Source organism: Salvelinus sp. IW2-2015, linkage group LG17 (genome assembly GCF_002910315.2).
Source record: "Salvelinus sp. IW2-2015 linkage group LG17, ASM291031v2, whole genome shotgun sequence".
NCBI lineage: Eukaryota > Metazoa > Chordata > Actinopteri > Salmoniformes > Salmonidae > Salvelinus > Salvelinus sp. IW2-2015.
Genome location: NC_036857.1, coordinates 3,838,739 through 3,849,446, shown reverse-complemented (window position 1 = coordinate 3,849,446; position 10,708 = coordinate 3,838,739). Strand labels below are relative to the sequence as shown.

Here is a 10,708-nt window from a genome sequence, read left to right as displayed (position 1 = left end):
TTGATACCATTTGAAAGGAAACACTTTGAAGTTTGTAGAAATTTTAAATTAATGTAGGAGAATATAACATATTAGATCTGGTAAAAGAAACATGTTTTTTTGTTCCATCATCTTTGAAATGCAAGACAAAGGCCATACTGTATTATTCCAGCCCGGGTGCGATTTAGATTTTGGCCACTAGATGGCAGCAGTGTATGGGCAAAGTTTTAGACTGATCCAATGACCCATTGCATTTCTGTTCAAAATTTTGAAGCAAGACTGCAATAATGTGCCTAATTGGTTTATTAATAAAATGTCCACTTCATAACGGTGCACTCTCCTCAAACAATAGCATGGTATTCTTTCACTGTAATAGCTACTGTAAATTGGACAGTGCCGTTAGATTAACAAGAATTCAAGCTTTCTGCCAATATCAGATATGTCTATGTCCTGGGAAATGTTCTTGTTACTTACARCCTCATGCTAATCACATTAGCCTWCGTTAGCTCAACCGTCCCGTGGGGGACCCACCGATCCTGTAGAGGATTATGAAATGGAAGCAASAGAATCGGCTGAATGAATACACCCCTGATCACACGCAAACACAGTTCACTTTCATAGCAGCCACATACAAACAGCATGATCATTTTGCTCATTGTATAATTCCTTCTCGCATCTACGGGCATTCCTCATCTCACCTTTTCTCTTTGCTTGTGGACTTTAGTGCACAACACAACAGCTGTCTGTAACCAAGCCAAACCTTTATACCATAACCGCTAACCGCTACACACAGTCTATATCGTTGTCACCATATTAGCTAACATCATAGTCAACATAGCTACTAGAACTAACGTGTAAAGTAAACCTGCTACAATCATGCAGTACAGTAAGCAGTTTAGCAGTTACACCAGCGGGCCCAGGTGACAATAAATTAATAAAACCGAAAGCTTACCATGACTTGGAAGAGTGGATATTCTTAGCCAGCTAAATCAAATCAAATCAAAGTTTATTTGTCATGTGCGCCGAATACAACAGGTGTAGACCTTACAGTGAAATGCCTACTTACCAATAGTGCAAAAAAGGTATTAGGTGAGCAATAGGTAAGTAAAGAAATAAAACAACAGTAAAAAGACAGGCTATATACAGTATTGAGGCTATAAAAGTAGCGAGGCTACATACAGACACCGGTTAGTCAGGCTGATTGAGGTAGTATGTACATGTAGATATGGTTAAAGTGACTATGCATATATGATGAACAGAGAGTAGCAGTAGCGTAAAAGAGGGGTTGGCGGGTGGTGGGACACAATGCAGATAGCCCGGTTAACCAATGTGCGGGAGCACTGGCACTAGCTAATATAAATCTAACATAAAAAGCATTCCTCTCTGTTCGAGCAGGGTGTGTGTAGGCTAAACTAGCTAGCTGCATTAGCTAGCTAAGTATGTGAAAGTTAGTTAAAAAAATAAAACGAAATAAGCCTATAGCTAGCTCTCGCTCTCTGCTGCTTCTCCTTAATTTTTTAAGAAATTAATTTGTTCAAAACTGTTCAACTTTCTCTCTCTCTGAGTCAACTACTCACCACATTTTATGCACTGCAGTGCTAGCTAGCTGCAGATGATGCTTTCATTCTATGATCCTTTGATTTGGGTGGGTGTCAGTTCATGCTGCAAGAGCTCTGATAGGTTGGAGGATGTCCTCCGGAAGTCGTCATAATTACTTTGTAAGTCTATGGAAGAGGGTGAGAACCATGAGCCGTGGCACACGGACCTGAATGCACTCAAGACTCCTTTCTATGTGCACCAAAATGATTGAAATGACTTAGAAACYGTTTGGGAGAGGCCAGTTAGTCCTCTCAATCTAACGCTCTGAGAAAAAATATATCTTATGTTGCACCTACCCCACATTGTCCAGGAATATTCTTATCATGTTGCTGAATGTATGCAGAGTATTTTCCGCTTTGTTATCAACAAATGCGTCAAAGTACAGTAAATGTAAAATGCACATAATATCAAGAGTATAATGTTTGGATTCAGTCTTGTGTCAGATGAACTGTTGTGTCCTCACATTTGGTTTCATCATTTCCCCAAACCGTTCCTTTTCAATTGCGGCCATGGTTATGTATATCCTATGCTTTTCCTATTTTTTCTGTAAGAAACATTTCTATATAGGCCAATTTTGATGTCCCAATAACATGACATATGAACTGATATACAAAACTATGGACATATCACAATACATTTTTTTTCAATTTAARCTATCATAGAAAATGATAGCTACAAAAGGAATCCTCAATAAACGGAGCATTGAACAGTCAGCTCTGAGCATCTCTGCCTCAAATAAACAGAACCAATCGATTCTCTCTTTTTCTACTATCCATCAGCGGCTCCATCAGTCCAGGAATGGTTGTTATGTCATAATATCAGCAGATGGACCTGCAAACTGTATTGTTAGGGGATCAGAAAAACCACAATCAATCAATGGGAAAYAGGATAAGCTAGCTAACGCCATTAATAATAAAGTTAGCTATTTTGCTTAAAATTGACAATGGTCAAACTACTGTAGCTACATTATCAATATTGATAAAGTTGTAAAAAACTGATTTGTTGTMTTCTTTTGGTTGAAAAGGCCAGTGGTGAAACGTCACTATTCGGCAACAAAGTTTCCAAATTGTGTTTCCGACTTCGAGGGTCCTTCAAGTGAAATTTCCCAGTGGGAACTAGGAATTTCCGATAATCCAATAACTCAGATGACACATGAACGCAGAGTATCCTCCCCCCTTGAAGCTTTTTGGTCTTAATTTAAGGTTAGGGTTAGGCATAGCATAAGCAGTGTGGTTAAGGTTAGGTGTAAAATCAGATTAAGATTAATTGTAGAAATAGGTGGGGTTTAGCCATAATAATGACTTGCGACTGTGTTAACTAGTGACGACCCTCCGCCATCTGCTCCCTGGCTTCCCATTGGTTCGCCTTGCCTCTTCCCTCTCTTGCTGAAGAGAATGCACCACCACGACATGAAGGTCGGTTTCCATGGTGATAAATGGTGCCGTTGCTGCGGCAACAGGATTTTTATGACATCTTGTAATGAGTAAGCCAGCAAGACGTCACTTCAGCCCTCTCTCTCTTTGAGGGTGTGAGAGACAGAAAGATGGGTAGATAGATATAAAGGAGAGGAGTGGAGTGAGAGAGAAAGGGGAGAGAGGAAAGAGAAACAGAGGGAGACAGGAGAGAGGTTTCATAGAGCTGTAGGAGTGGGAGAATGTAACACTGGACTATTAGGAATCTGTATTTATAGGCATGGAGAGGGAGTAGAAAGGGAGTGAGAGGTGATTGTGAGAACAGAACTGAGAGTCACTGTGTGAGAGGCATTTGTTAGTTGAGCCGAGGTGTGGGTGTTTGTGTTGTCAGTTGGACCAAGGCAGTTTCTCCTTCATGTTATGTTTAATAACTGAACACAAAATARCTCCAGAAATAAAACTCCCAAATCTGTTCCCAACCTCACAGGGATTGGCTCTATCATCCCTTGGAGAGATACGTGTAGTCTAGTCACCTCCCTCATCCATCATATTCACTAATATACCAAGTCACTATTATTTTAGTCACAAGCAAGTCACAAGGTCTCAATCTCAAGTCGAGTCCCAAGTAGAAGGGGTCGAGTCTTGAGTCAAGTTGTGCATTCTAAGGACAAGTCGAGTTGAGTCACAAGTTTTTTCAAGTTAAGTCTCAAATCAAGTGAAAAAAAGTCTCTATACATCATGCAATAAGTTATTCAACTACAAATCTTTGTCTATTTATTGAGGCTACCAGACATCCCTTTCCATTATTTTGTCTACAACACATCTTGATTTTGTAATAATGCATTTTAAAAACAAATTGCAAATGCAAGCTTCAGAAGTAAATAATACATTTCAAGCAAGTTGGACATACCAAAAGACCAGTAGACCTATGCTAGTAATTGTTGCCCCATTGCTGGTGAGCTTGCAAAGTAAACAGTTAATATTTCTGATTACCAAACTATTTTTGGAGCTGCATAGGCCTGTTAATTTATGGAAATCCTCTCCCTGCAATTTGACTTCAGAACATTTAATAAAACCAAAAGCTTACCTTGACTTSRAAGAGTTCCAGTGCTGTGTTGGATAGTCATAGCCAGCTAGCTAACATAGCATCCCTCTGTTTGAGCCGGGTGTTTGAGTAACTAAACTAGCGAGCTGCATTTGCTAGCTAAGTAAGTGAAACTGAAAAAAATGACTCTCTCTCTCTTGCTTGTCCTTCATTTTTTAAGAAATTAATTTGTTGAAAACTGTTCCAACTGTTGTCTTTCTCTCTCTTTGAGTCAACTACTCACATCATTTTATGCAATGTAGTGCTAGCTAGCTGTAGCTTATGCTTTCAGTACTAAATTCATTCTCTGATCCTTTGATTGGGTGGACAACATGTCAGTTCATGCTGCAAGAGCTCTGATAGGTTGGAGGACGTCCTCCAGAAGTTGTCATAATTACTGTGTAAGTCTATGGAAGGSGTGAGCACCAAGAGCCTTCTAGGTTTTGCATTGAAGTCAATGTACCMAGAGGAGGACGGAARCTAGCTGTCCTCCGGCTACACCATGGTGCTACCCTACAGAGTGCTGYTGAGGCTACTGTAGAGCTTCATTGCAAAACAGTGTGTATTAATAAATTATTTGATGACGTGAATATATTTAGTCTAGTTTTTCAATGTTTTACAATTCTTTATTTTAAGAAATTCACTGAGGATGGGCCTCCCCTTCCTCATCTGAAGAGCCTCCACTGATCTTACACCTACATTAAATGTGTCTACCTTGTCTACAATGTGTCCGGATTCCCTTTTCTCGCACCATATTCAATGCCAGTATGCATTCTACAAACGGTGGAATAGACCAAATATGATAACACAACAACTGATGGCAGTAGCTAACTACTGTAGCTAACTACTGTAGCTAACTAACCAGCTAACCTCTAGCTAGCCAGCAAGCTAGCAAGCAATGCTAAAGGGTTTGCTTAACTCTATAGACAAACAAAACATTGGCTTGCTGGCTAGCATTTATGAGGCCAGCAAACACGTTCCTCACASGCTAGGAACATATTTCGTTACCAAAACACACATTTTCTGGAGACTTGTGGGAGGAGTGCTGATGACGTCGCCAACTATATGCGCTTTCGGTAGCCTGATTGCRTCCAAACAGGAGATATCCACACACAATGCATCCCTGACCACCTCCTGAAGAGATCAGCCAGATCTGAACACAGACCTTGTGTGCGTCTAGACCCGTCTTTTCAATGCGATCATCGTATTCCGATAGCAGAAATCGCATGTAAGTGTCAAGTGTAGACACAACCTTTTTATGGGAAAGATCATATTCTCTTCCCAACCGCAGAAGTACGACAAACATATATAAGAATAATATTATAAGAATTATCTGGGCATGTACATTCGTAATTCAGCCTACATAAACATTGCACATTACATAGATAAAAAACAGACACAAACAATCTCAGAGGAGAGAAAGTGTATCACAATAACCAGATGGTGCCGCAAAGTATTGGCAAAGTATWATGGGTTGCACCTCCGTCCCTCGGCCGCTTCATTTCCATTGTTATCAACATTSCAGACGCCTCAGTCACACTGATGTCCAGAAGTAGAACGGGCCGGGGGCCAATGACTGAACAGGAGCTACAAGGACTGTTTYGCCCAGTGATGTAGTCGAGTCACTAAACCTTGAGTCCGAATCGAGTCCCCTGTGCTTGAGTCTGAGGCCCCAATGGTCAGGTCAATAGACCCTATGCCTGAAGTCTGAGTCCCAGTGCTCGAGTCCTGGTCCAAGTGCTCAAGTCTGGGTCACTTGGTCCACATGAACTCAAAATAAAGTTATTTACCCAGTCAGATATAGTGTAGTCGCAAGAGGAATTTAGTCAATAGATTGTCTGCTATCCATTTTCCTTTTTTTCTGTGCCACCAGATGTTTGCATATAGGCTTCTCAGAGTGGTAGCCTTAGGGCTAGATTCAAGCCATTTTCTCGGAGGAAAACTTACGGGGGGAGACTTACGCTACAGAACCTTGTATATGAAATGCAGTGGGAAAAGTGGTAGGTTCCGCAGGCTCTACACATTCAAAGACAGCCTACTTTCCTATAGCCTACTCAAGGGAGTGAAAAACAACTATTYACTCTGTTATGCCCTCAGACATCATGGGGACTGCATGATGCATGCATCACGTAGCCTTGTCCCAGATCTATGAATCATCACATATTTCAGGGTCAAATCAATGCCAAAGGGAGAGCATAGTTTTCATCTATTGTGAACACTGTTACAGAGCCAATCTCTTTGTATTTTTCTAACAAGGATGTAAAGAAAATCAATATTAATGGATATTTAGAACATTTGACTATGTMGTTTTTTCATAAAGATTTTTAAGCTAAATTGTGCATTACCTGATACGTTATTCTACTTCGAATACAATATGTATTTTGACAAGTTTCTAGCATTGATAAGACTACACACTCTATCTTAAAGTAAACAATTGTTGTTCCTGAATACACAGCTCACAAGTGACCAGATATATTGTGTATGTGTTATGTATTTGTTTCATGTTTTGCACTTGAATGATTGAATACACATCTGAAGTACAGCAGCACTCTTCATTCTTTCCAAGATAATATGTTTTTATCATCAATTAASCATGTTTCTAATCAATACCTGTTTGTAGGAGTGGGACTGACTGTCTGTAACGCAAAACCCTGTTACCTGTTGGACAGTATGAATGTTAGCCTGGTCCCAGATCTGATCTCTATGTGCTTTAAACATGATATGTAGTTGGTTCAAGCACAAACAGATCTGAGACCAGGCTATGAATGTGTCACTCTCTCTATAGTAACCATCAGAGGTGATTGAGCTTTGAGAGTATCTGTAAATACATGTATTTGGATGAATAATATTGGTAGTGTCTATGCAAAAAAAGAGCCTAAAGAATAAAGTTTCCATCTTGTCTTTTATTGCTTCTCTCTTGGCTTGGCATTTAAGACACATTGCTCTCCTCTCTCTCTTTCTCATTGGTAGGCTTCTCTCTTCCCTCCCTCTCCCTTTCTCTCCATTGGTAGGCTTCTCTCCTCCCTCTCCTCTTTCTCCATTGGTAGGCTTTCGTCTCTCCCTCCTCTCCCTCTTTCTCCATTGGTAGGTTTCTCTCTCTCCCTTCCTCGCTCTCTTTCTCCATTGGTAGGGCTTCTCCTCTCCTCCTTCTCCCTCTCTCTCTTTCTAAATCAGTAGGCTTTTCTCTCCCTCCTTCTCTCCTCTCTCTCTTTCTAAATCAGTAGGCTTTTCTCCCTCTTCTCCTCTCTCTCTTTCTAAATCAGTAGGCTTCTCTCTCTCCTTCTCCCTCTCTCTCTTTCTAAATCAGTAGGCTTGCTCTCTCCCTCCCTCGTCTCTTTCCTATTGTAGGTTTCTCTTCTCTCTCTCTCCTCCTCCTCTCTTCTCCATTGGTAGGTTTTCTCTCTCTCTCCTCTCTCTCTCTTTCTAAATTCAGTAGGCTTCTCTCTCCCTCCTTCTCTCCTCTCTCTTTCTAAATCAGTAGGCTTCTCTCTCCCTTCTCTCTCGCTCTCTCTCTTTCTAAATCATAGTAGGCTTCTTCTCTCTCTCTCACAAGGTGGAAATGCTGATACAATCCCTCCCCAATATTAACACTGATTCACAGACTCACACAATACTCAAGACACTTAAGTTCGTAAGTTAGTTAGTTACACTGAGTGGTGGTGCTTAGCTGTTTTGTAATTTACAGAGGGAGTTTCTTAACAGTTTGACTGATGAGGGAGGATAGAAAATAGTGGTCGGTGACAGGTTGAGCTCAGAGTCATAGACGAACACAGATAACATAAGCACAGTACCGTCTCTCCTTTAGTCTCTCTCACACACACACACACACACACACACACACACACACCTCACACACACACACACACACACACAAAACACGATGCCACACACACACACACACACACACACACACACACACACGGTCAGATCTACAGTAGACAGATAAGTGTTTACCAGCTTGGGATCAGTAATACTCATTCAGCACCATCAACAGGGTATGTTGGGTTACTACAGACTGGGTCAGCAGCACTGAACCGCCCCACAGAATCCATTACACAGGGAGGAGAGGGAGAGACACAGTGGAGATGGGATGGGGGGGGCAAGATATCGCAGCTGCATTCGACATCACAACACAATCACAGGACGAGACAGGAAAGGACAGCACTGAGGCACAGAGCAGAAGACGGAGAGAGAGAGAGAGAGAGAGAGAGAGAGAGAGAGGTAGAGGAAAACAGAAAGAATGTCAGCCTGTATTGATTGTGTATTTGAGCTCTTGTCCCATCTTTTCTTTGGTCCATTGGTCCAGGGCTGTTCAGTGTGTGTGTTTAATCGGCTTCAGAGTGGCCTTCCTGTGCATTTATGGCTGGGCCAAGGCAGGGTGTGTGTATGTATCTATGTGTGTTTGTGTGAGTGTGTGTTTGGGACGGAGGGTTCTGAGTGGGAAACGAGGGGGTGGATTCTGTGGGGCTCAGATGGTCAGATGACACTCTCAAACAGCAAAGTGTTTTTGGTCTGGCCATTAGGGGGCAGCAGTTTGGCCTCAGACTCAGGAGCCAAGTACTCCATGTGATGTCGACCCCACACCGGAGTGGTCAGGTGCTGCCAACGCTACAGAGGGGGAGACAGGGAGGGAGAGAGACAGAGTAAGAGGGAGGGAGTGAGAGAGAGAGAAAGAGAAGGGTAAATATCACTGAATGAAATGAGTCTAGCACGGAGACAGTGATAGTGTGAAAGCCTACCAAGAGTCACAGAGACATTTTAACAGGGCAGGGTAGAGGCTAACGTGGGAAACAGTTTCAACTCAGCAGTCTGATTGATGATGTGACACATTCACCACCATGAGCCAGACAGTGATATTCATAGTAACATGTTACAGTTTAGTCAGCACAGTCAGACACACACAGAGGCAACCCAGGCAGGGGGTACGTCACCAGGGAAACACAGTTCCTACTCAGACACACACAGAGGCAACGCAGGCAGGGGGTACGTCACCAGGGAAACACAGTTTCAGGGTTCCTACTCAGACCACACAGAGGCAACGCAGGCAGGGGGTACGTCACCAGGGAAACACAGTTCCTACTCAAAGACACACAAGAGGCAACGCAGGCAGGGGGTACGTCACCAGGAACACACAGTTCCTACATCCACACACAACAGTATGCTCATCACCTCAGCATAGAAGCGTGAGGCAGTCTCTTTCTCCACACACAACACACACACACACACACACACCACACACACACACACAACACCACAACACACACCACACACACACACACACACACACACACACACACACACACATCCACACACACACACACCTCTGTGAAGGATCCTTTGCAGCGCAGTAGTTTGTAGAGGACCGCTGATGGGAATGCAGAGCATTGAGGAGAGGGCCAGACACCAGCCCAGCGCCTCCCCCCACAAGGGGTAGGTATACATTGAGTTATAGGTCAGGGGCTTGTAGTTCACCACGTGGAACAGGAACACTCCCTACACACACACACACAACACCACTAGTTAACAACACAGGCAATTTAAAAAGATTTTAATCCCAAAGCCATAATTACATTGATCAGTGAAGCACAGCACAAATGTTCTCGGTATTCCAAATACCTCTGAACTTGCTAAATCTACATGACTGTAGGCCATAGTTTCCTAGCTCTGGAGGTGTGTGCTGCTTTAACCAGCCTAACTCACCACACAAACAGGGGCGTGATGTAGGACCAGCACCACTTCAATGTAGGGCATCGGCCGGTAGCCAATCATACGAGCCACATCATCCATGAAACGATCTGCACCTGAGAGAGAGAGAGACCCAGTGTGACTGACCCAAACTTAAGGAAAGCTTTGACTATGTGCAGACTCAGTGAGCATAGCCTTGCTATTGGAAAGGCCACCGGTAGGCAGACTGGCTTCTCAAGAAAGATGACAGGCTATGTGCACACTGCACACAAAGTGAGGTGGAAACTGAGGCTGCACTTCCTAACTCCTGCCAAATGTATGACCATATTAGAGACACATATTTCCCTCAGATTACACAGACCCACAACAGAATTTGAAAACAAACCCATTTTGATAAACCTCCCATATCTACTGGGTGAAATACACAGTGTTCCATCAAACTTACGCAAGATTTGTGACCTTGTTGCCACAGAAAAAGGTCAACACTGGAAGAAACAAACACATTGTATAATACACCCATATTTATGTTTATTTATTTTCATTTTTGTACTTTAACTATTTGCTACATCAATTAAAAACTGTATATATATGACATAATATGACATTTGTCTTTATTCTTTGGAACTCTTCTGTGACGTGTAATGTTTATCTTTCATTTTTATTGTTGTTCATTGTGTATTTGTTTATTATCTACTTTCAACTTGCTTTGGAAATGTTAAATATGTTTCCCATGCCAAAATCCCTGGAGTTGAATTGAGAGACGGGGGCAGAGACAGAGAGAACATACGGGATAGGAGTGAGTGAGAGAGTGAGAGAGTAGGTGAGTGAGTGATGAGTGATGAGTGAGTGAGTGTGAGTGAGTGAGTGAGTGAGTGGTGATAGTGAGTAGAGTGAGTGAGTGAGAGAGAGAGAGAGAGAGCGAGCGAGGAGAGAGAGAGAGAGAGAGAGA

The 10,708-nt window shown here is 42.4% G+C and overlaps 2 protein-coding genes across 2 annotated transcripts in view; both read right to left on the bottom strand.

The window, feature by feature from the left end:
• Positions 1 to 7,964: 7,964 nt before the first annotated feature.
• Positions 7,965 to 9,862, bottom strand: LOC111976845 (creatine transporter-like). Its single transcript, XM_070447810.1, has 3 exons — positions 9,775 to 9,862; positions 9,396 to 9,567; positions 7,965 to 8,682 (listed from the first exon to the last, which is right to left on the bottom strand). The coding sequence occupies exons 1-3, from the start codon at positions 9,859 to 9,861 to the stop codon at positions 8,621 to 8,623; spliced, it is 321 nt and encodes a 106-aa protein (XP_070303911.1). The 5' UTR covers position 9,862; the 3' UTR covers positions 7,965 to 8,620.
• Positions 9,775 to 10,708, bottom strand: part of LOC139022614 (sodium- and chloride-dependent creatine transporter 1-like) — a 47,697-nt gene continuing 46,763 nt past the window's right edge. Inside the window, exon 11 of the mRNA XM_070447809.1 lies at positions 9,775 to 9,958. Within this exon, the coding sequence (XP_070303910.1) occupies positions 9,941 to 9,958 (18 nt within the window). The 3' untranslated portion in view covers positions 9,775 to 9,940. The remainder of the gene's footprint in view (positions 9,959 to 10,708) is intronic.